At 41.2% G+C, this 26,376-nt stretch overlaps 1 protein-coding gene across 1 annotated transcript in view; it reads right to left on the minus strand.

The window, feature by feature from the left end:
* Window positions 1-26,376, minus strand: part of Neto1 (neuropilin and tolloid like 1) — a 97,266-nt gene that overhangs the window by 11,997 nt on the left and 58,893 nt on the right. Inside the window, exons 5-7 of the mRNA XM_042693511.1 lie at window positions 14,465-14,506; window positions 14,236-14,363; window positions 5,967-6,195 (exon numbers count right to left, since the gene is read on the minus strand). Coding sequence (XP_042549445.1) covers window positions 5,967-6,195; window positions 14,236-14,363; window positions 14,465-14,506 — 399 coding nt within the window. The remainder of the gene's footprint in view (window positions 1-5,966; window positions 6,196-14,235; window positions 14,364-14,464; window positions 14,507-26,376) is intronic.

The raw sequence follows: 26,376 nt of genomic DNA on the forward strand, positions 1-26,376 counted from the left end.
CAGTTCCAGATACAAATACTTAAAAATGTCACCTACCTTCTCGTAATGTCTCCCATTTTCTAGAAAAGAGATTGGACACCATAGTCCAGGCATTGCACACAAGAAAGTGGCACGCGTATGTAGGTAAATGTTCACCATTCCATTATGACATTCATTTGAACAAGAAAATGCTTTTTACAAATGGCTACTTTGTGAATCTATTTCTGCAAATGTTTTAAAAGTTCTAAAATTCCCAACACATCAACATTTGCCAAAATTATAGATATATCTGAATGTAATCCCCATTTTGCCTTTGTTTTTTTTTAAACAAAAAAAAAAGTTCTTTAAGTAGTAGAATACTTCCTCCATCATTAATTAGGGAGGAAGACAGGTTTCGATATACCATTATGGGTTTGCATTATGTACCTTCTGCCAAAGCAAACGAGTAATGTGCACAAATAAAGAAGGATGTATGCTCCTAGAACCATTTACCCAGGTCCTCAAGTTAGCACTTTTCCAGTTTGCCTCAGTTATTCTAAATATCACAAATGTATATTTATAGCAGTGAGAGTTTTAGACTAAAAAAACAAATTGAAACCTCCACTTTGTCTTCACTATTTTGGATTTTTGGGGGGAGCGGGTGGGAATGAGCCTTAAATTCAGCGCCAAGGCCCCTTTCTCTCAAGTGTTTCCACCGCCCCACCCCCGCCTACACTCTGTTCATTGAGCATAGCTGTTTCCAGCTTTTTGCTACTCAATGGGAGATAAGTTTCTTAAGGACTTTCCTGCCCAGAATGGCTCAGAGCTGTGATCCTAGGATTACAGATGTGAGCCACCAGCGCCCAGCTTCCTCTTTCCAGCTATTTTCCTGCCACAGCACTCACGCCTTCATTTCGAGCTGGCCACAAGCTGGCCATTTTTACTCCTTTTATAAATTATTCATTTTAATTTGCTTCAGTTTCCAAACCGAACCTTTTCTTACTGCCGTATAAACTTCTTATTCCTAGGGAAAAATAAATATGTACTTTGTATATGTATCTTGTCATTTGTTCTAAAGTTCATTTTCTCTATGTATGTTCACTATGAATTTTTTATCTTAATACCTATTTCATGTTGTGGACTTGAATAGAGTGGTATTTTTCTTATCCATATCATGTTTTATTCTATTTTATGCCAAAATATGACATATTGTCAAATATTTTCCGAGCTTAGTTTGTGTGCTGTTGATATTTAAATCTATGCCGACTGATATTTATGTTGCTCTACAACATACATAAGTAAATACTTCTTATATTAATAAAGTGTTTCTAATCTTTTAAAAACACATCAATTCACAGTGGTGAGACATCAGCTTACAGTCTAGACTGTTATTATTGATAACACGGCATTCTCCAGTTGGTGGAATACAGAATTCCTACACTGCTTTTGATCTTACTTTTACCCCAGACTTGTAATTAATGATGGTAGGGCCTCATTTTTCCAGAGGAAAAAATATTGTTGTTGAATGAACAACACTGTAAAACATTTAATGAGATATATAATATTTATTCTGTCCTTCTGATTCTTTATATAGACAGGGTGGTGAATTAGAAAAATATTGTAATTCCTTTTTCTGTAACAAAAAGTACTTAAAGTCATCCTGTTTTTCCTGTGAAAATTAATGGGAAAGGTAAGTCTGAACCGACCATCATTGTACTTCATACTTTTTCTCATAGTTCCACTGAACACTGCACTTGCAAAGTAAGATTTAAATTATGGTCTTTAATTTTTCTCTTTAGAATCCATGACATTGAGGACATTAAAAAACCTGACCACTATACTTAGCTATTACAAAATTAGGTATTTGCAGTGTTCAGCACAGAATGCTGCATGTATGTATGTATGTATTGATTGATTGTGTATTTTTCTGGGGCTTGACCTCAGGCACTGGGCTCTGTCCCCAAATTTCTCTGTGCTAAAGACTAGGGCTCGACCACCTGGGTCACAGTGCCACATCTGGCTTTTCTAAGTGGTTTACTGGAGAAGAGTCTCACGGACTTTCTTGCCCAGGCTGGCTTTGAACTGTGATCCTCAGATTTCAGCCTCCTACTTAGCTAGGATTACAGGTGTGAGCCACTTGTGCCTGGCTCAGAATGCTGATAGGACAAGAAACAAAGGAGGATGATACCATGTTCTAGGTAGGATCAGACCCCGAAGTCATCAGCTATCACCTGTTAAGAGTCAAATAGCAGATGAAAGCAGGAGAAAATCAACAACCCAGGGACAGAACGTGGCTTCACAGCACCAAGCAAATGAATGCAGGCTTTGGTGGGAGTAGGAGCAGAAATCAAGGTATGAACTCGTGTGTTCGGAAGAAGTGGCCCCAGTGGATTGATCTGGGTGAACACAGGAGGACTGGACTTGCTTACCTCCACAGCAGAATGGAAATGTCACCATGAACATTTATCAAATCAAAGGTTATCATTAGGCTGAGAAATGAATAGCAGTCCCTCAGCTTTCGGGTTCCAGTTGGTGCTGACATACAATATCTTGCTATATTTTCTGAGTTACCAACTTAGAAGTGGTAATCATTTAATACTTTGTTACATTTACCTTCCATCTCCAAATGATACCTATTTATGATTGCACATTTCTGCATGTCAGAAATCTGGGTAAGGATTCAAGTAGGTTCTGTTTTGGAGATTCACAAGGGTCTAAGCTCTGAGACTGGACATGGTGCTCCATGCCTGTCATTCCAGCTACTCTGGAAGTTGTAGAGGGAGATTACAGTCCAAATACAGCTCAGGCAAAAGCACAGGCCTTATCTGAGGGAAAAAAATAAGTAAAAAACAGCTGGAGGTTTGACTCAAGGGGCAAAGTACTTCCCTAGTGAGTGAAAAGCCCTGAGTTAAAATTCCATTACCAATGAAAAATTAACAACCACCACCACAGAAAGGTAGCTGGATGTGGTTGTTGTCTTAAGCCTGTCATCCTAACTGCTTGGGATCCTGAGTAGTCTTCTACTGCTGTGTAACAGGTCATCAGATTATGATGACCTCGCCTTTATTTCCTTGCTCCTGACTTCTGCCAGTGAGCAGCTTGGGTGCTAGGTCCTCCACACAGTGATGGGGTGCTGGCTAGTCTAGGCTGTTCACACTGGATGTGCTGAGAGGCCTCTTACTAGATTTCGCCTTCACAGTCCAAGTTTGGTTCTTTAGGGTTGTATAACCAAGGTCCTCACCAAGGTCTTCATTCAGCCGCCAGCTGAGCTGCTAGGGAGGTGCTCTCTAAGCGCTGGAGGCTGAGGATGCCTGAGCAGGCAGCACGCTGGCCTTGCTCTCTTCCTCAAGGACTGTCATGTTGCCAGAAGCTTCCATGTTCACAGCCACCCAGTTTAGCCAGGGCCGCTCCCCAACATTTTCCTTTTCTGATCAATTTGTGGCCAAAGGATTAAGAATCCTATTGACATTTTGAGACCATTTCCAATCATTTGTATATTAGTTACCAAATGAAAATGGGTGTTCCCCCCAGCTGCTACTTTTCCCAAAGGAAGGGTCTTCTATACCAAGAGAGTCTAGGACATTCTTATCTCTAATTAACCACTAAAAGGGCAGAGGTGGCACTGTGGCCCAAGTGATAGAGTGCTTGCCTTGAGCAAAAGAAGCTCAAGGATCAGCAAACAAGCCCCGAGTTCAAGCCCTAAGACTGGCACAAAAAATTATATAAATACAATTATCTCTTGACAAGCCTGGGTACATGATTCAGAGCAGACACCACTGACCAAGAGCCTCAAATGCCATGGATGCCAGAGGCCAGAGCTCTAGAACGACCCCACACCCCACGTGCAGGTGCGGGTGCTCTGATCATCGATAATTTGGTACTGCATGCATTAAGCTGTGCTACTGTCACAACGTAAGTGGAAAATGCTTCTTCTCACTTTAAGATGACCAGAATGTGCAGCAGAAACAAAGTCAACGTTATACAAATTTAAAAAAAAAGCCTTTGGAAATGTCTTGGACAATTTAAGATGCTATCACAAAATGCTATAAGCCAGGAAGTTAAAAAGGAAGAGAAATTTGTTTCTCCTAGCTCTGGAGTCTGGGTCGTCCAGGATCAGGGCACCTGCAGGGTACCTGTGGTGTGCAGGCCTGACTCACAGGGGCCCTAATTCACAGGGGGTCTTCCGACTGTGTCTTGTAGGACACAAGCAACTCTCGGAGGCCTTCCTCCAGGGCCTCTGATCCCACCGAAGGCTCTGCCGGTGTGACCTCATCAGCACACAAGTGTGACCTCACCAGCACACTGTCCTCCACCCGTGACACGCTCACATGAGGGACTGGATTTTTCCGTGTGTGAGTTTTCAGATGAGGCATGAGCAGCCAGGTTTTCCGAGGTGTCCGTGGATGTTTACTGAGCATTGAGGGGATCACAGGGGATGCATTGTAACAATCATCATCTCCCAGCCAGAAACTTACTAAAGGTCCAGAAACCACCCTTTCCTATGTAGGAACAGGGCTCTGGCCCCCTGCATGGCTCGTGGGTAAGTCCAGCCACTGACAGATGCCCAGAAATGAAAAGGTATTAAAACCCACTCTTGTCTCTTATGTGTCATAGCTGGCACAGCATGGTATGGTCTGCCACTTTTGAGCTCTAATGACTCAAAATCAGATGATCTATTTTAGAGCTCAAAGGAAGCGTGGCTTCTAGATGCTTTCCCCACTGACCAACATACATGCTTCCTTTCTCCCAACCTGGTTGGGTGAGAATACATTTTTCTGGCTGAACCACTGTCTGTGGTCTTACCCCCTTCACAGACATCCTTTCTGATGTTCTTTTCTTCTTTTTATGATCTTTAAGTCGCTGTACAAAGTAGAGTTGCCATTTAACAAAGCAGTTTATGGACACAATATATCTTGATCAGTGTCACCTTTCATCATGATTACCCAATCTCTCGCCTACCCATCCCTTCTTTCTCTCTTCTTAATTTTGTAGGATGTACACTGTGTTCTTTACTGCATGTCACTCTGCTCCTCTTCTCTTCATTTGTCTCCCTGTCTCCTGTTGGCCCTACCCCACCTCTTCCAAGTCCTCTGGCCTGGGCACCTCCCGATCCATGGTATTCAGGAATTCCCTACACTCTGTAAAAGTGGCTCTTATCTTTGAGGCATTAATCCATGTTTGAGCAAGTTTCAACCTTTTCAACAAAAGCGGAATACCAAAAATAAAAGCCTTTACTACTCAGCATTATTTTCCATTTGCAGAAATTGTTACAATAGGACAGACCCAGGCTTTTGAGAAGGCATCAGTATATACTGATGCCATAATTGTTACAGAATATAACAATACATATAACTTGCTAAGACAGCTGCATGGCTTTGAACATCATGCATGTGCCCTTCAGACATGTCCTGAACCACTACGTTCCGTTCACTGACCTCCAAAATGGTCAGGAGTGACCTTGAGATATATAGGACTCTGACTGGAGCTTACTATAATGGGCCAACAAGGTTTTTTGGTTTGTTTGTTTTTTGCCAGTCGTGGGGCTCAAACTCAGGGCCTGGGGCACGGTCCCCAAGCTTCTTTTGCTCAAGGCTAGCCACTCTACCACGTGAGCCACAGCACCACTTCTGTTGATGTGGTCCTGAGGAATCGAACCCAGGGCTTCATGCATGCCAGGCAAACACTCTACCCAGCCCAACACCCAACAGGCTTTTAACCAGCTTTCTAAAGGTTTGATCTCAGACTTGGTCCGAAGCACACTGTTGGTTATGTGTCTGTCTTAGGATCTCAACTTGGACGAGGGGGCTGGCGCACCTCCTGGGGGCCAGGGATACAGGACTCGCTCCTGGTATGGGACCACAAGGCAGGAAGGGCGCTCTCGGAGAGGGGGGGCGCCTTCTTTCTGGATGCCTGGCCAGACCTGGCCCGCAGGAAGCAAGCCCCAGGAGTGGCTGGGAGCCGCAGCAGCCCGGGGGGCATCGGAGGGGGCATGGTGGCGGGGGGCTTACGTTCTTGGAAGGAGGTGAAGAGCATCTGGAAGCGGCTGTTGCGGCTGCCCTCGTCGGCCCACATGCGCACCACGCCCAGCCCCGTGCGCAGCATCACGTCGTTGGCCACCGTGCTGCAGAACTTGGCCCTCAGATCCTCCACCGAGCTGCTGCCGTCATACACCGCCACGAAATTCCTCTTGCACTCGTTCGAATTCTGCATCTCATAGTCCAAGAACCGTAAGTAAATCTGTAAAACAACCAGACCATAAGTCCCCCGGGTCTAGAGAGAACAGAGAGCCCAGTCTAGAAAGTACCAGAACTTCCTTGGCTGGCTGGCAATCTCACAAGACGCTCTTGATTGCAATCAGACGCATTATTGTCCCCCTGTGGAGAACAGGAAGACGCACAAGGAAAACACAAATCGTGTTCAGTATTTTTTTTCCCAAATGCTGGTATTTGTATGGGTTGTTCTTTTTTTTACTTCAATTCACCATTTCCATTAGCTTAGTTGTGTTTCTTTATTTTTGGGGTATTCCCCCCCCACATGTGTGCCTAAGTCTTCCCATAACTTATTTGGAATCAGTTATCCATCCAAAGTTATCCATTGTTGTGTTAATTTGGTTGAATAAATGTTTTAAATATCCCTGACACATTCTTGTCAAAGTTCCACAGCTTCCTTTTTTTCTCCCAAAGAAATAATTAATGTTAATACAAAAAAGAAAAACCTCAAAAACCAAAAATGACAAGCCATCAAAGACGATGTTTGGCTTCAGTTTGTTAAAAATTATTTAACCACAGTGCTGCAGTTTTAAAGTGGGGAATATGAAAAAGAAATTTCAAAAGCTAAGCTAGTTTATGGTCCTATTTAGCTAACTCTGCACAAATAAAAATTAAATTTAAAATGAATGAGCAAAAAAGTAATGTGCAATCTACATTGTTTGCATTTTTCTTAAGCTCCTGGAAACTCTAAAATGGTCTCCCTCCTGTCCGGTTCAGAGGAGGCGATTCGACCTCAGATGTTTCCGTCAGGGACTGAGACAGTAGGTCCCTCAACCTCCACAGGGTTCAGTGCCTCATGCCCTGTTCTTGATCAACTGACAGTTCTGGTACCATCAGTGTATATTCAGAACCTCAAGTAACTACCTCAACCCAAGAGAAGACTGTGAAGACATTGTTCATCCATCCATCAGCTCAGCTACGTCCACTCTGGGCTCTTAGGTGGACCCAGACACAATTCAAGGTATGGAAGATGCAATAATAGACAACCAAATAAAGACCAGTGCCGAAAATATGGGTCTCTGAAATCATGACACCAATATATAATCTCATCTACTGGGGAAATACAGAAGCACAAAAACAAGCCTGGACAGAGATCCTGAGAGGGCTGTCTGGACAGTTCTGGAATAATACAGGTTTTCTTCACAGAGGTTTCTCCTAAGCATTTCACATCGTATTGTCTCACATTCAAACCTATTGGGTCCTTCTCTTCTGTCACAAGGATACACGCACGGAAGCTAGGCCCTCAGTTAGTAAGTCATCTTTTTCATTCCTCTGTATGAGTTCTTTCTTTTTCTTTTTTTTTAAAGATTTTTAAATTTTATTGTAAAGGTGATGTGCAGAGGGTTACAGTTACAGGAGTCACGTAACTTACCTGTTCCTTTTGAACATCGTTACCCCTCCCTCGTTTTCTCTCAGTGTCCCCCCTCTGACTCTGTCCTCCCTCCATAGCTGTATAGTTCATTTCCAGCAGAGTATCTAGCAGGTTTCACTGCTGAATTGGTCCACGCTTTGTCCCACCCTTTCTCTCACCCTTTCTCTGCTGTCCTTCCCCTTGATTTTTTTCCTTATTCCATAAACTATAGATTCCATGAGACAGCATCTCCCCAGATCTGACATGTGTAAGCTGAATTTAAAATTTCAGTATTTCAAATAGTAGAAATTTGTCTTTGACTCTCTGTGATCTTACTGAATAAGACACTAGCCCTGCTTGATTTCATCTGCCAAATCTAATATTTCGGTCTCCTGGCCAGACTTCAGAATCCGCATCCGCATCAAAGCCCCACCCAGCAAGCTGAACTTCTCAGTAACAAATCTAATAATTTATAAACCTTGAGACACAAATCTTTAACTAATATAGGATAAAAGAAGATACTGAAAAACTATAAACTGACCACCATGCATTCCTTAGCGTCCAATATATTTTCAAGTAAGCCATCATCATACAAATGGCTATACTTCTAAGACAGGAAGTGAATAATTTATCTTTGAGTCAAAATCTCTGACACATGCTTATAAAAAGCACTGCAAAACTCTAAACTGACAAACACACTCTCCTTAGCTTCCAACATTGTGCATTTATTTCCAAACATACCATCATTCATACACATGACATGACTTTCACAGGAAGTATTACTCTGTCTTCTCCTGGCAACTTCTTCCTGATGTGTCAAGGTATATTTCATTTTGGCATCTCCAGGGAAGAACTGTTCACTTGCTCTAGTCTTCAACCACAGCCAAGTCTCTCACTCCGATGCTAAAGTGGGCTAACTGACCATATTGTAATCTGTGAAGACGACAAACCCCTTCTCTACTCAATGCTCTGGGCAGAGCTCCCTATTTTCAATTGCTGAGCATTAAACCACATTTTGCACATACTAAGCACTCCATAAAATTTTAGAAATGGATGGAGCTGCAAACTAATAACTAAATTGGAAGTGCTATTTCTTTACTGACCCTGTTTCTTCAGCATTCATTATTTATTAGGTATCTATATGCCAGACAATGTCTTGTGTGCCACAGATAATGAAAATTACATGAAATAGTCATCTTATTATTTACAGTAGGAATTTACTAAGGATAACTCTCAAAACACTGTATCATATAGTTCTAAATATGACAGAATGATAAAAATAATTTTGCAAATTTATAGCAGCTTAAAGATAAAATAGGATGGCCCAGGTGAAGACCCTTGAAAATAATTCTGAGAAGGAAAAACACAAACAGAAATGTGAAAAAATGAATAAAAATGAGTGGAACGCAGTAGGGTTTCATTATGCTTTGCCAGCTAACGAAGTTTTCATATAGAGGCAATCTGCTCATCTCAGTTGGAAAGCGAGCCGAACATATCCGCCTGCTCTGAGAGTGATTTCAAATCAGGTGTTCCCGCCTCATCTCTGTGAAGCCAGCACCTCAGGAAAGGCTTCGCTGTATCCAAGCTCAAGCCGTTGCTTAATTCTATTCTACCAGTAGTTCAAAGAACTCTCACGTAGGGCATGTGTGACCTCCTCTTTACAACATGACACAACATTCCTCAAGTTATCCAGGAAATCCCAGAAATGTCCTATTTAAGAAGATGTACATCTCAAATATGTGAAGCCTTGCGAGTTTTGCCAAATTCTGTCCTTTGTTTCTTGACTATTCACACAGATTATTTTATAAAAGAAGGGATAATTTTTAAAGATATCTATTACAGGAAAGCTACAGGGAAAAATACAATACTTTTGCTTGAAAAAAATAAGCAAATAATGTGGATACTTTAAATGGTTTAAGACCTTCGACTCTGTTTTTAGGTTTCTCTTCACCAAGTCATTTTGTCCTCTATGAGCTAAAGTAAACAAACTGAAAACCAAAATCTAGGTATTCTTGTAAAGAAAAAAAAAGCTTATTAAATGCAATAAAGTCAAATATATGTTTCAGTTTTAAAACACAATGTAGCCAATTCAATGTGGCTTATTACCTCTGATAAGGATGTGCAATTTCAGTAAAAACATGCAAATTTACCAGTAAGAGAAACACACAGTGGGCTCCATTTCTATTTTAAGTGGAATACAAAGCAACCCCTCCTCTCCCTGTGAGGTTATCAAAACCAAATGCTTTTCCCACAGAGGGAAAATTACTTAATTAAAGTAGCTACTTGACTGAATCAAGGAGGAAAAATAGTACATCTGAGGTTTTCACTATTCTCGTGTCAGAACACAAGTTGAAACACTAATTTATCATTAGGAAAAGAAAGCCTGCAAGGTCCCTGGCTATGGTTCTACTCACCACATTTTGATACAAGAGACACTTGTTATACTCATTTGAAGATGAGGAGACTATGATTTCGCAAAATTAAGTAACTTCTTCACAGGGAAACAAGTCTGTATGACATGTAATTACCCAATATCCTGATTCTCATACCACACAGTCTCAGAAAACTTTCAAAAAATGCTCCACAGGAAAAAAGATGCCATCATAAAGCCAACAACTTTAACAACCCAAGGAACTGATGCAAATGAAATAAATAAATAACCATGTCCATTCCCCAAAAGGAAGTAGATTTTGTTAATCTCTTCTAACACATCTTATAATTCTTTTTAACTCCCATTCTTCCATTATATTAAAAAAGTAGTAAACTATGTTAGGGTTTTTACTTCATTGCACCCAGACCTCTGCCAAAGCTAAGGAAAATCCAGCCAGGAAAAAACAGAAGACGCAGCCAGTCTTCGGCCACCAGCTCTCGAGTACATGCTTTAAAGTCCTGATGGACTGTGATACTGTGCTACAAATGGCCGTCCCATCACCATAAGCCTTGTGCCATAACAATACCAAGAAGTGTTTATGTTGCCAATGACAAAAACGTGTCAGCCCCTCCGCTAAAGCGAAGAGGAAATGATAAACAGAGTAATATATAACCTAGTAAAACGGTCAGATTATCATCTCTCCTCAGCGAGTCATTCCGACGCATTCTCTTTTTAATCAATCACAAAGAGCTGGAGCTGACACGATGATTTATAGAACGGGACGTGGAAACTTCCCAACACACACACCATTTCTAGTCATAGCTGTTTGCCAAGTCACGCTAATATGGAAGGCAAAACCCTTGGCTTTAGATGCAAAGCAAATAAATTTAGCTAACAATTTATTAAGGAACAGATTTTTTTTGGGGGGGGGGGTACGGTCGTGAGGCTTGAACTCTGGGCCTGGGCGCTGTCCCTCAGCTCTTCAGCTCAAGGCTAGAGCTCTACCACTTGAGCCCACAGCGCCACTTCCAGCTTTTTCTTTTTGCTTATGTGGTGCTGAGGAATCGAACTCAGGGCCTCATGCATGCAAGGCAAGCGCTCTACCACTGAGCCACCTTCCCAGCCCTAAGGAACAGATTTACAAATAAAATTTAATACCAATTGTTTAACCAAGTGATCTTCCCTTTACGTCACATGAAAGAAAAAAGAAAACAGATACTGAGGCAATTATTGTGTTTTTCCCTACAACAAATGAAAATGAAATGTGCTGTCGTCTGAGAGACGCTATGCATGTTTTCAATGCTACTGGGTACTTTTATAACTAATCGGTATTCTGGACAGCACGTATCGCCCAAATCCTGTGGTTGCTGTCAAATATGTCAATGACCATGACACATTTATCATCTTAGGAGGATGTCACATGAATTTGGGAGCTAGCAATATCTCCTTTATTTGGAAAAGAACCAGAAAACCTCATTGTTTCCTTGATGTTAAAATGCACACACCAACTACATATAGTGGTAAGGCAGGAAAGAGATGATTATATAGACATGGAGAAAAATATTTAAAAGCCATCCAAGTTGCCTTCCAATCTGACATTACCAAATGATTTACAGAGAGGAACCAGTTTATCCAATTTTACTTCCATTTCTTTTTTGCAATATCAAATGGAACCAGAATTAAATGCTGGTATGGCTCTTGCTTAAACTCTGTTACTAACTAGCCAAATATCAGAACCAATACTTATCACAGAATCATGGAGTTTTGCTATTACAAGGATTCTTATAGCCTCTCTGCCAAAAATTACTTTGATTTTAATTATTATACATAATCCCTGCCAAACTCTGCTTACATTCTGCTTCTTGAATCCCATGTAATCTTCTTTATTAAACCAAAAGCCTTCTATATATAAAATTGAAAATTCTAACACATTTATAAGATATTTCTTTGTTGCTTTGTATGTCCCCATGGTATAACCCCTATTTTCACTGTATTTGATGTTGGCATAATTTGTGGATGGGAAGGGAAAAAACAAATTGTTTAAATAGGGATACAAGTGGACCCATTTCAACAATGAAATGTACAAGACGTTATATCGAAAACTCTATCCTCATTTCAAATATTCAACCAAATTGCAATACTTAACACCATGCAGGTTTAGTTTTATCCCACCTCAAATGACACTTCTTCAAATGTCTGAAGATTGTTACTATGAGTTTTGTTTGAGATGCCCATCAGTTTACTTTTTTGTGAGCTGTAGCTGAATGACAGACCTTCTGTTAGGTGGGCTGAGATGCATAAGGCCCGGCCCTCCTAGAATCCAGGTTCCAATGGTAACCGTCATTTGCATCTGCATTATTCCAGCCTGGGCCTTCTTCTCTGGGCCAGGTCCCTAACCAGACACACCAATGCTCTCCCTCCACCCTCTCTCTAGCACCTATGTAAACATGAAAGGTTTGCTCATAGAAGTGTGTTTCTACACTCCAGGCCCTCCACTTATTGATCTACTCTTCAGTAACTAATTTCAACATGCTCTTTCTCTGGTTTTGCAGATTCTAAGAAGTCGAGACTGCTCACATGGTACTGATGTGAAAAGGATCAGTGGACATCATTTTTTCTGCTTGCTAAAGCTGAGAGGCAGCACAGAGCAACGTTAAAGTTGCACAGAACTCAAGGCAGCTGTTTAGCACATCCGTTGTGCAGTCACCGGGTTCCTTGCAGATGCTCAGAGGAGCCGCTGGAAGTTTAACTGATGCTTTGATAGGCGCTTCTCATAAACTGCTAGGAACTCTGTAAAAATAGAAGCCTACGGAGGCAGCAATCCCCGGTCCCTGCCTTCTCTATAGCATGCCAAGCACTTCCTGTCCTCTAACCTTTAGCTGAACAGAGAAAGCCTGTCACAATGGAACCATCTTGGTACAACTCTGCAGGAGACTTCCCCTTTGAGTCACAGAATGCCAAACTCTGAAACAGACAGGTACACTTGCATTGTTGCTCCAGGACTAGACAAAAGACAGCTAGCTATTTACCAGCTGGCAAGAAGAGGTGTGTGTTTACACTGGCAGAGCAACCTTCCCTTTAACACAGCGGTGACAGGAGGCTGCACACACACTTCCCATCTATAAAAAGTCTCGCAGTTATTCTTAGAGGTAAAGAAAAATGGAAGGCAGTTCTGTGTGAATGCACATACTCTGCAAGAAAGCATAATCAAATAAAATATAGCTCTCATCATCTGTGCATATACTCATGGTCTCATGCATGTTACAAATAACTTTTAAAAGGAAAGGAGAGAAGAGAAAGGGAAGAAGGAAAGGGAAGAGAAGGGTAAGCAAGGAAGGAGGAAAGGGAGGAAAGAACATAAAGAAAGGAAAAGAAAAGAAAAATATAAAGGAAGGGAGGGAAGAAAGGGGAGATGAAGAAAGGGAGGAAAAAGGAAGGAAGGAAAAAGAGGGAAAGAGGGAGTAGGTGGAAGGGAAGGAGGGAAGGGAGGGAGGGAGGGAGAGAGGGAGGGAGGGAGGGAGGGAGGGAAGGAAGGAAGAAAGGAAGGAAGGAAGGAAGGAAGGAAGGAAGGAAGGAAGGAAGGAAGGAAGGAAGGAAGGAAGGAAGGAAGGAAGGAAGGAAGGATTGGAGTTCTAAAATAACATTTTCAATGCATTGGCCTGCCTCTGATTCAGGCCCAGATTCTACTCAGTGTGGTATAAAAGCAGCGTGTTTATAGTGCTTAAAATCAAGATGATCGACATAAAAGCTGGATTTATGTTACGAAACATAGTTGAATGGTAATGGCGGCCACCCAATCCCACAGGGACAGGAGGCGGTTACGGAGCCAGGGTCCCCTTCCTAGGGGGACTGGCTCCCATGCCCTGTTACCTCACTCTCCTGCATTATCACACCTGAGTTTTAGACTCGATGTCACCCCTGCCCATTTCTTCCACAGATGGGTGTTGAGGTTAGCAAACAAGCTGCAGATCTGACCAGGGGAGAAAGGGGAGAGGAGGAACGTCTGCCTCACCCACAGCTGGGCGTAACCCATTCCCATCTACTTTTCAGAGGTAGGCTTACTTTAGAGGCCCCATCTGGATTGTCAAGCGATTCCTAGCACACTGTAGATCGTGGCACAGAGTGTTAGGATGAACCAGGGAGGACAAGATGCATCACAAGGCCCAAAGGAAAGCACAGCCATGACAGATGTGAGCGCACACAGTCGGAGCACGCCCGGCTGCTTCACAAACACGGCGCATTTCCATGTGCGTCCAGGCCGCTGGCATCTGTGCGTCAAGACTGACCTTGGATCGTGGAGGAGCTCTGATGTACCACTTGCAGTCCACGGCCTCGCTGGCAGTAGCTTTGCCTTCTTTGAGAATTTGTACGGACTCCACAATGCCTTCAGAGCCGCCCATCTCAAACTCACACACTAAATATAAGATGCCAAACAAACACACAAAGATGGAGCTTGAATAATCAGCCAAAGGTATGCTTCACAGAAGAACACAAAGACCTCCGATTTTTACCAACCTGGTAATGGTTTCAAAACTCCAAGGTCCTTAAAGTCAGGATCTTAAAAATTGAAAAAAAGACAATGATTAGTCCTAGTCTGCATTTCTCTCTTAAAATGATGTTGAAGATTACATCATCAAATTAACCAGGAATACATGTTAGGAAAACACTTGAGGGCAAGTTAAATGATAAGGGATAAAATTCATGGTAGTACTGGAGCAGAAAGAGTAAACATATGCCAATGCTTTACTACTGAGTCTTTCTCAGTACAAAAGAGATAGTGTTGAAGAACTTCCAATGTAATATATGTATCTAATCATCCAATATATTAGCATGTACAGATTGCTTGTGTCCACAAATAGATTTTTATTTATCTGTTATGGGGCTTGAACCAGACATAGCCTCTGTCCCTGAGCTCTTCTGCTCAAGGCTAATGCTCTACTCACCTCGAACCACAGCACCAATTCTAGTTTTCTGGTGGTTCATTAGAGGTAAGAGTCTCATGGACTTGTCTGCTTGGCTGCCTTCGAACCATGATCCTCAGATCTCAGTCTCCTGAGTAGCTAGGATGACAGGCGTGAGCTCCCAGCCCCCGGCCACAAAATAGCTCTTTTTTTTTGGGGGGGGGGCCCAGTCGTGGGGCCTGAACTCTGGGCCTGGGCACTGTCCCTCAGCTCTTCAGCTCAAGTCTAGCACTCTACCACTTGAGTCACAGCACCACTTCCGGCTTTTTTCTTTTTGCTTATGTGGTGCTAAGGAATCAAACCCAGGGCCTCAGGCATGCAAGGCAAGCACTCTACCACTGAGCCACCTTCCCAGCCCCAAAATAGCTCTTTCTATAAGAGGTACCCATAGGTAAATCAATTTAGTGTCTACGTCCATGTATTCTATTTCGATTCTTTTCCAAAAGGCTCTTGTACATTATTGAAACCATTTTCACCTGAAATCCTGGAGGCACAAAAGCGCAGTCCCCTCCTCCTGTGCTTGAATGAACTGCTCTGTTTTTGTCACTTCTTCATTCCATCCCATGCTGGCTTCCAAGAAGTCTGTACATTTCTACTTTGCAAACTCAGAATCTGTTTTTACCTAAATTTCTTCTCAACGGACAACGCTCAGTTAGCTGTCATTTTCTGCTCATTGCATCATGAGCCTCACAAATACCTAACTTGGTTTAAGCCAAAAACAGTCACCTCATCCCACCTCCTAGAATTGATGTTAAGCTAGCTATGAACAAACACAATGTACACATGACCTTGAAAGACTAGCAGCCAATGTCAGGCCTATGTGGGCCTGAGCAGGAACTTCCTGCATAGAGAGACCAGCCCCACACAGCTTTCCAGACTCCTGTTGTGGGTCAGGTGAATTTGGACCCTTTGAAATCAGGCACAGTGGTCTACTTTTGATGCAGACAGTGTAAGAAGACACAAGGATAATCCCAGTCCTAGGGTTTCACTGCTTCTATGATATGCAACGAAAAGGGAATGGTGAACTCAGTGTACAATTCCTATTGTATAATTAGCTATGAGTGACGAATTTTGTGGAGTTAGAGAGATGTTAAGCCACTGCAAAAAGTAATAGGATTGCAGGGTAAAAAGTAATAGGATTGCAGGGTGGAAGGATATGTTTCCAGGAGAAGTAGCTCTAGACCTGACGTCTGTGTGAGTGTGTCTAAGGATGTCTGTCTTTGCACCTGTGCAAGGGATGCACCAGCCTTGGAAATGGAGGCTGTGCTGTGTTCACTAAGTTATTTCCACTAAAGAAAACATGGTTGAGTTTTGCTTCTTTTTCAAATACTGGTACAAACTAATCTGTTGATTGGCATACTGCCTCCTAGTTATATCAGCTATTTCTGTTTAGTTAATTATATGACACCTAGAAATTCATTCATAAAATTTGAATTATGAAACAAAATTACTCTCATGACTCTTCTTAAAGTGGTTCTTTTATTTTTATGGGGAAAAAGGGGAGGAAAAATTTTTTAAAATCCTGCAAGCAACTTCTATAAGATCACAGAAATGAGGATCATTTAGATCAAGATATTTCACAGTGGAAATATTTTTCCCTTCATATGAATAGGTAAACAATTGGTCATTCCTTCAGTAAATATGAATTTAATATCCACTATGTGAGAAAAAGAGTTCTGTTTCTTATAGGACTACTCTTGTATTTTTACCATTAATCATCTCATTGTTATTGAAAAACTGAGTTCAGACCTTCTTCTTTATTTTTGTATTAATCCTTTGGTCCTAGGAATATAGATTTGTTACTCTATAGTATATTCCTTTTGCTAGTTGATCTTCTGTGTAATTATAGCTATAATCAAGACACTACCACCTTTTCATATTAGAATGTTTCAGCTGTACATGGCTGCCCCTGGAATTTTTGTGGAAATGTAGTTGGTATTCTATTTGCTAGGCTGAAAGCTAACATTTGTCATTTTTATAATGCATGCCAGACAAGATTGAGATAAATGCCAGTTCTGGGAAATGAAAATTTATTTTTGTTTTTGTATTAGTAGTGATAGTTCTAATGGTTTAAAAAAATACTGTAGGAAAAATTTCTCTTCTCTATTCCATTTACATCCATCTCCAGCGTTACCACAAATAGACTGATCATGTGACTCACAAAAAAACAACAACCAAAAACATTTTTGAAACAGTCTAAATTGAATTTGAGTATAAAGTTTGATTAATTGCTCAAGGTCATTTGGGGTCAATGATATAAATAAGCAGGCTGACAGACAATAACAACATGCCTAATAACAAATGTTCTTTCTTGGGAGGCCCAGAGAGTAAAACTGCAAAGATACAGAGAAGATCATCATAGCTCGGGACAAAGATAACACCAAATTGTGAAGCATTCCACAAACTTCATCAAGTCCTCTATTTTCTAAATATCTTCCCAAATCTGCTTTCTACAAAGCAACACCAATAAACTTTATATATATCTATATAAATGAAATCACGTCATTGGCCTGTCTTTGCATGGTGCCTGGAATGAGACCACAATTGTCTCTGTGCTCTGACCTCCAGGCACAGGGCCCCGCTTTCTCCTTCCCTTCACACTCAGACATGTCTGTTTCAGACCATCAAGACTCATCCATCAGCATCACCTTGAACTCTGCAGTACTTGCCCCTGGCCCGCAGGTAGTCACATAGCTTGGTCCTTTCCATTCTTCAGTGGTGCGCTCCAATGTTATATTCTCAAATATATCCTCAAATGTTATACGCTCTTCTTGAAAATCTTCCCTACTTCCCCCTTTCTTTTCTTCCTCACAGTTCTTACTGCAATTTCCACTCATTTTGCTATTTCCTTCCTTAGTAGTAAAGACTGGCCATCTACTCCCAGAGTCCCATAAAGCTGTCAGATCTGCCCAACGAGAGGCCTTGTCTGTCTATTCAGGACTTACAGCATGGTACGTGCACAATAATTGTCACTGAATTAAACCTGTTTTTTTTTTTCTACCTACTCAACATAGTTACTTTGTTCCAAGATGATTTCCTATGCCTCCATATCCAAATCAGTTTCTGGACTGTACTTAAGATTGTCCAATCCAAAGCTCTTCACAGTAAATATGTCACTGTAGACATCATACCCGGGAAGCAGGGAGATTTCAGCATTCTATTAGGACCACGTGGTCATCACGCAGCTCTTGCCAGGGTAGGGATGAAAGGGTAACCTGCAGTGTAGAAGGGCTTCTAAATTCTCCACATTCTCTCTCTCTCTCTCTCTCTCTTCTCTCTCTCTCTCTTTCTCTCTCTCTCTCCTCTCTCTCCTCTGAAGATTTCACTTAGGGCCTTAAGCCAGGCTTCTGGCCCCAGACTCAGATTGTTTATTTATTCATTTAATTAATTATTTTGTATGTGTAGAGAAAGACGAGTTCCATTGACTCACTCTGTAAATCTTGTCTCTGGTCCATGTTTACATATACTAATACACAGTTATCTTCAATGATATGCGATTATTGGGTTTTAGAACATTTTAAATCATATCAAAACTGTTATTCTTCTTAAAGGTGACCCTTTCATAGACCTAAAGGTCAAACTCTTTCACTGGCGCATGGCAGTTTGTGTGTGAGCACCCATGTTTGCTCAGAAACACAAACTAGCAATGCTACTGCTGCTGTGAGCACAAGAGCGCTAACTCTAGCTAATGGATGGTCTGCTTGTGTTTGCAAGGCTGTGCTTCAAGTTTAGAGGGCTTTGTAATACACATGCATGGACTTTCAGGAATGACCTCAGCTTGCTCCCAGTGATTTTATTGGAAACCCCGAGGATATTCCCAGTTCTCAGAATAATCCCTATAATGCCACTGTAGCCCAATATACTGGAAACTTCTAAAAATACTTTTTTTTCAGGTCTTGCTGCTTGAATTCAGGGCCTGGGCACTGTCCCCGAGTCTCTTGGTGCGAAAGGCTAGCACCACTTGAGCCTCAGCACCACTTGCAACTTTCTTTTCTTTTTTCCTTCCTTCTTTCCTTCTTTCGCTCCTTCCTTTGCTCCTTCCTTTCTTCCTTCCTTCCTTGTTTTCTTCCCTCCTTTCTTTCCTTCTTTCTTTCTTTTTGAGTAGTTTATTGTAGATAAAAGTCTCATGGAGACTTTTCTCCCTCAGCTGGCTTCAAACCATGATTCTCAGATCTCAGCCTCCTGAGTAGTTACAATTACAGGCTTAAGCCAACTGCCTGGCTTCCAAAAAATTTTTGGAATTTACTTCCTATCCTAGTAAGTACTAGGTGTACTTTTTGTCCTGTTTTGTAAGTCAGTCCATCCATACACCTAGTCTCATATTTATCTATGTAATTCATACCTTTAAGTGCATTTAGATTAAGTTTAAATTATACCCGTTATAAAAATATAATTTTATATATTTACACTTAAATAAACAGACTCCTGCCACATTTCTTTTCTGGTTAAGAATGGACATTTGTTTTAGGGGAGTTCCCCAACCCCATGGTTACCCTGTGTTTTCTTAAGGGCAGAAAGAAGATGAAAATGAAATTTTGAGTGGGCTTCTTGTTGATAGATGACAGGGAGGGGGAGGAAAATGAAAACACGAGAAAAATCCATTGCCCTACCAACACTATGGAAGACAGTCACAATTCCATTAGGATTTACATGGAGAAAGTATCTTGTAAAAGTTTTATTTGGGCAGTAGGTTCGCAGCATTATTTTGAGACAGGAAACTAAGTTCTGCAAAACAACAACCACCACCAAGCCCTGGATATGTTTCATGTAGACAGCCTTCCTTTTTCTTAAGGGCAAATATCACTTTTGGACATAAGATAGTGAAGCTCCTGAAGCCAGGCTCTTCTGCTGCCCAGGAAGACTGGAGCTGAGCGCATGCTGGACAGAGGCATGAGAGGAGCCAGGCCCATCCAAGCACCCTGTCCCGCTGAATGAAAGCGTCATCTGAGTCAGATGTTTTCTGAAACCTTATGGACGCATATAGAGACGTGATTGGATGCCTCAGTGTTTTCTGGAGTTGGACTCACATCAGCACAAGTTAATCATCAAGAAGCATCTTTTATGAGCAGATTGGGTAATTAATGCAGACAGGCTGTGCTGAAATATTTAAATTGCTGGACGGCTTTCACATCTTATGCTGAGACTAGAACCTACGCTGGGGGGTTGACATGTGCAGCGCTGGTGCAAAGGCAGAGGTGGTTAAAACTGACGCTGCCTGGCAAGGAGTCGGAAGAGCAGCATAACATCTTAGCGTCTTGTGCCTGTGGTATAGTCCACTGTCACCGGTGGCCAAGGTAAGTTTACTTAAAATCTCCTTGACGAAGCAGGAAAAACGATTTTCAGTACCTTAAGAAGAAATGTCTACTCAGATAGGAAGAAATATTAATTATGTATTTTTTGTGTTACTAGGGTTTGATGCCAGATTCTTGTGCTTGCTAGGCAAGGACTCTACCTGACAACCTGTAGCTCAGTCATTTTTGCTTTGGTTATTCTTTTTTCCAGATAGAATCATAAGGTTTTGCCCAGGCATGACCCTGAGCAGTGATTCTGCTATCCAATCCTGAATATCTAGGATTATAGGACATGAGCCATCATACCCAGCTTGTTTATGGAAACAGGGTCTTGCTTACTTTTTGGCCAGTTGACATTTAGCTATGATTCTCATGATTTCGACCTCCTTAGTTGCTGGAATTGAAGGCATGCAACACTGTACCCAGCTACAAAAGGCACCACTGCTGCAGATGAACGCATATGGTAGGCTGGTTTTCTTCAGAATGAGCTCTTTCCAAGTAGCTGAGCTGCCGGCTTTATTGCATGGAGCATCATTTTTGTTTGAAAGATAAAATTGCAATTATTCAGATTTGGATATTTGGCAGACATTTTCTTGAAAATGAACAAAACTAATGTGCTGACTTTAAGGAAAACAACCGACCATACTGCCAATGAGAAAATCCAAATTTCAATTGAAGGGAATTTGTTTGTCACAATGTAATGTGCTTGACAACGTCCCAATACTTAAAAATATTTAAATGAGATTGCTGTTGACATAAGCAAATATGATTTTGGCGATTCACAAAGATGTGTGTCAACATTTAGAAGTTGTGTAAAACAGTAATCCCCAAATTGCCAAATAATGTGTGGATTTAAATAACTACCCACAGATAAAAGGGCTACTTGAAGAAGAAAATGCACTAACTTATTTTAATGTAACAAAATACAAAATAATTACGGATATATTTTTGCCTTTTCTTTTTTTTCAAAGTACATAGGACTTTAGTTGCATAGGCCAGTAAACCAAGTTGGCAAATCTTAGCAAAGCAGTCTAGCTCCAGGATTTCTAAAATGATAAGTGATCTTTTTGAAAGTTTATATCCTTTATGGAAAACAACTTTCCATATATTTAATAGCTTGGCTTTTCTGAAGATCTTCCAGAGGTCCTCACAGTGATCATTAGAAATGTGCTGAATGCATCTGGAGAAAATATATACACAGTGTTGTGCCAATATAACATTATAAACACATATCTGTAGCTATATATAACATAATATATGAACATATATTCCTGAGGACTTGTGATTCAAGGGAAAGTTAGGAACAAAATCTCAGGATTTCCTAAAGAAGTTTGAGTAGAATTGAGCCTCTAATTCTTTATGGAAGGGGCTTAATTGTGAAGTTTCCTCATATGCACACAGTATACTTGGAGCCTCAGAGCAATTTCTCCTTTCCATTAACTTTAGAAGAATTAAGGTTAACTGGGCTTTGATGAGCTTTGACAAATTAACCACTATTTTGTGCAAGGGCTATTCTCTTCCTTTCACTGCCTATTTGCCTCTACAAAGTTGAAGCCCTTCATCTTCTACTGTAACAACGAAGCAAGGAACAATTTTCTAATAAATCAGCTGTACATTTGCAGAAGTATAAAATAATGCCATTCTTTACATCAATGTTTTAACATGTATGAATGCTAGAATAGTAAAGCATGCATTTTAACACATATACAATTGGATTACTGGTATAACTGTTGCATGATTTTAGATAACTATTTTACATGTCCTCATTTTGGAAGGTTAATATTGCAAGTATTGAATGGTACAGTCAGTTAACAACAGCACATGGAGGAAGGCTGTCCACATATTTTCACATAGAACAGAATTTTAAGTCGAAAGAGCTTCAGAATTCCTGCCCTGACTGAGTATCTCTACATCATTGCCCTTTCTCACAGAAGTCAAAGCTGCAACTTACTAACTCAGGACTGCGCAATTAATGCTCTTATTCTTTAGTGTCAGGAATATACCACGTGCCATGCGGTAGAAGAACTTTCTGGAAATTACTGTTAAACCAATCAACTATGACTGGCTACCTCAAAGCATCTTCATTTTATCAACAAAAAGCCTGGAGGGGTAACAACTTTCTTAAAAAATCTCAACTTGCCTTTACCTAAAACAAAGCATCTTTGAACAAATCATGAAATCCTTCTAACAGTGGTTTTTCTTAATTGGGTTAACCAAAGAATCTTGTTGTTTAATCACAGAACACCGAACGGTACAACATTTAGCAAGCAAATACAACTATTGCCGCAAAACTACATCTCTAAACATCAATGTCATAAAAACCAGCTTTGGCACTTTGCTATGACTGCAATGCAAAAGTCAACCACCTGACAAGGAGTCATACAGAATGGATGGTAAATCTTATCAACAAGTCCCGTAGTCTTGACATCCATAATCCTGCCTTCCTCACCTAACTGTCTCACTGACAGCTGAAAGCAACGCCAGACCACAGCCTGTTATTTCCCAAGCTACTGTACAACCTCTACCATGTATTAGGGTTCAGATAGCTGGTCAGAGATTTTTGAATGATCTCAGATATGTTACATCTTTTACTGAATGTATCACAAGTCCAATGCGAGCAAAAGGAAAATGTATTGGGGGTGTTTCTTGTAATTCTCTTCAAAATATTATGAAATAACAAGCAATGGAAAACCATCTTGATCATAAGAAAAAAAGATCCAAATATTTGGGCAAAAATTAGTATGCATATTACCAAAGAAGATGCAATTTACGCTTTTTTTGATTTTAACATTCTTTAGTTTTGTTTGTAACCACCACCTTCTAGACCTTTCCCAAGGTAGAAACTACATGCATCGTATTTTTTTAGGAAGCACAAGAGGTGGTCAAATAATTCTATATAAATGAAAATAACAGAAGTTTAAATGTATTTATATAACACGGCATAGTTGTGTGATGTTAATTCATGTTCTTTTAAGTTGGTTAATTATACACATTAGATATTGTTTTAAGGCTTGCTCACCTGGTTGGTGACTGACACACCTGCTCTGTTCCCTTTCTACCCATCATCCCACGCTGCTCTCCCCTTGCCCAAGACGCACAGTTCTTCACTGATACGCACAAATCATGCGCTGAGGGGATCAGGGAGGGGAACTGCTGGAGCGTGAAGTCATCTACAGCTGATGGTGTGGATGTGCGTGAGGCTACACCTAAGCTTTGGGCCCCGAAGAGCAGGGCAGGAAGCAGCTGTGAATGAGTACAACATGAGAGTCCAGGAGCAGGAACCTAGATGCCTGGGTGCCAAGCTAGCAGGTGGCTATGGAAGAGCCACAGAGTAGGAGGACCTGGCGGTGCCACAGCAAGAAGGGTGGGTGGTGGTGGTGTGTGCTAGTGTGTGTGTGCATGTGCGTGTGTATTTATAACACCATGTGTGCGTGTGCTTGTGTGCACAGGACAGAGCATTTCTGTGTGTGTTGTGTGCTGTGGGAAGGAATTATTCTCTCACTATCCTCTTCCAGCCTGCTTGGGTCACTGTAAGCTCAATAAACTATGTCAATGAAAATCAAGAAGCCAAACATATATAGGAAAGTGTTAGATCATTCTCAGAATTCTTCCCAAGTGCGAGCATCGCGAGGCCGTCTTCCATGCGTCGCGCAGTAAATACGCTAAGTACCCAATGGAACTGAGCACAACCCGAAGTGTGGCTCTGTGACAAGGCCTGTCAGCTTCCAGTGAATTTGACGAGCTTGACTTCCTCCTAAATAGAGTTGGAACCACCTCTCGTTGGAAATGCTGGGGTTCTCTCTTGGCTCCCCTGGCAAGGGCACAGGGCTCCATGCCAGGCACGAGCCGCACACTCGGCAGGTGGAGCCACCATGAACTGGAAGAGAAGAATAAGCCCAGAATGCGAACACTGCCACTGCTAACAGACTGGCATGCAGTGTGCCCAAGGGGCTTCTGGGAAAATCCAGAGGAACTCAAGGAGTTCTTGGCCCAGCACTCATTCCTGCCATTGGGAACTTACATTTTGCCTTCGCAGTTCATAATCATGGCATTTTTGTTTTGTTTTCCTTTGGTATCAGAGATTAAGGCCCACACATATCCAACACATGCCCTGCCCCTGAGCCTGGTCCCCCAGCACCCCACCCCTACACAGACCTCTCAGGTAGGGGTGCTGACTAAGAATCACTGTGTTCTTGCCCACGGACGCCAGCCCTCTTCTATAGAAGCTCAACACTATGCTTAGTGATGGAGGATTGAAATGACATGCCTATCAAGCAATGAAAACAATTCTAAAACATGTAACCAGATTATGTTAACCAAAATAGACTTAAAAGGAAAACCAAAATACACAATCATAAAGTAGGTCAGATAATTAATTTCTCAGAGAAAAATTCATCCAAAACATTTAGTAGTGTGGATGTCTGTGCGTGTGGATGTGTATGCGTGTGTGTGTGCATATGTGTGTGTATATGTGTATAACTTGACAGAATTTCATCTTGAAAATCTTCAGTTGTTCCTCTTCTATTAAAAAACATTAGCTTTGCCTTGATATAAAGTACTTAACAACTATCCTCTAGTTAATCAGTGGTATATAGATTTGCTACAATATAAAATATTATGCAAATTATCCTGAGGTTATATAATTCAGAATTTTAACTCGCAGTTGATAAAGGGAATAAATATTCTTTGATAAAATTACCTGAAAAATGATTGCTTCTTTATGAGCATCATTTACAAATCATTTACAAACCAATTTGTGTTATCATAGCCTCATTGGCAACTCGTTGTTCTGCATGTACTTTCATTGATGACATTTAACTTTGGTCATTCATGAGTTCTTCAAACACCTGAGATTGGCTGGAGTAGTACTTCAGGAAAAAATGGTAACATAATCCTGACGTGTTGTTCTCAGACAGACTAATAATGTTTGTCAATTGCTCAGATAGTCACTTAGCACCTCCACTATAATATTTAGCATCAACATGCTAGCTTATAAAGAGATCATAACCACTCAGCACAAAGGTTACAACAGTTTTACTGTAGGTAACTCTAAGTAGACTAAATAGGTGAGAAGGGATTTTAAGAAGCATATGTTTAATGTCACATTTGCAACTTCAAATGTCTTTTGTAGATTGTGACTAACAGATAACTTAAATGCCTTCTTCCTCTTCCCCCACGGGAAGTAATCTTGGTTCATGTCAAGCAGAGAGAACAGAAAGGTTTAATCAGAAATTTCATTCCTTTTTCTGTTATTTTTTCTCATTTATAATTATAATTCAGAGAGTTTAACTGTCTGAAGCCAGTATTTTTAATGATAATCTGTTGGAAAACAGATGGGGTCTGTGTCGGTTAGCTAGAGATGTAGCTGTGGTGAATTAAGATGGACTTCAGACACTTTTTGCCTCAGAGAAAAGAGTGTTTCTAGCAAGTTCAGCTGCTATCTCAGTGCAGGAGACTGGGCAGCATGACAAGTCCTGAGCTCGACAGCCGGGGTGCAGGGGCGTTGTGGTCTACGCACCTCTCATTCACAGGGCTGGTAGACAGAAGAACGTCCCTCACCTGTATCCAAGTGCAACCATACATAAGCAGCATAAGAGAAGCCTCGGAAGTGTTACTCGCGTGGCACACCTTCCCACTGGCATCCTTAAACACGTACAATTTTGAAAATGACGTTGCATTGTAAAGGGGCTGCAATGGTTCATTAGCCCTGGGATTGCCGCGTAAGACCCAGCTGTTTACTGCGAAATCTGTGGTCTCTTTGCTCCTTTTTCTGTCACTCAAACACAGAAGCACCGAAGGTGATTTCATTAAGAGGTGTGAAAATATCCCAGGCTCTCGCAGAGCCGTGGGCTCCAAATAGAAATCAATACCACCATTCCAGGCTCTGCTGCGATCAGAGGAAAGAACAGGTCTCTCTTGTTTAGCCCACCAGCAAAATTGATGAGATGTCTTCACCTATATGCCCTGAGATTTTTCTTTCCTTTTTTTTGTGGTCAATTATGAGCCCTATCCTGATTGCCTGAGCTGAAAACTTAGAAGAAACAAAACATAAAAAGAAACCAATTCCACAAATTAACTACTTCCTTACACTTTGAACAGAAAAACACCCAAGAACTTCCTGTCTCTCTGTGAAAGCTTAGATCCTCCCTCTCCCGGCCCCATCGTAGGCCCTGGG

The sequence above is a fragment of the Dipodomys spectabilis genome, unplaced genomic scaffold, assembly GCF_019054845.1.
Source record: "Dipodomys spectabilis isolate Male_0828 unplaced genomic scaffold, ASM1905484v1 ptg000169l, whole genome shotgun sequence".
Lineage (NCBI taxonomy): Eukaryota > Metazoa > Chordata > Mammalia > Rodentia > Heteromyidae > Dipodomys > Dipodomys spectabilis.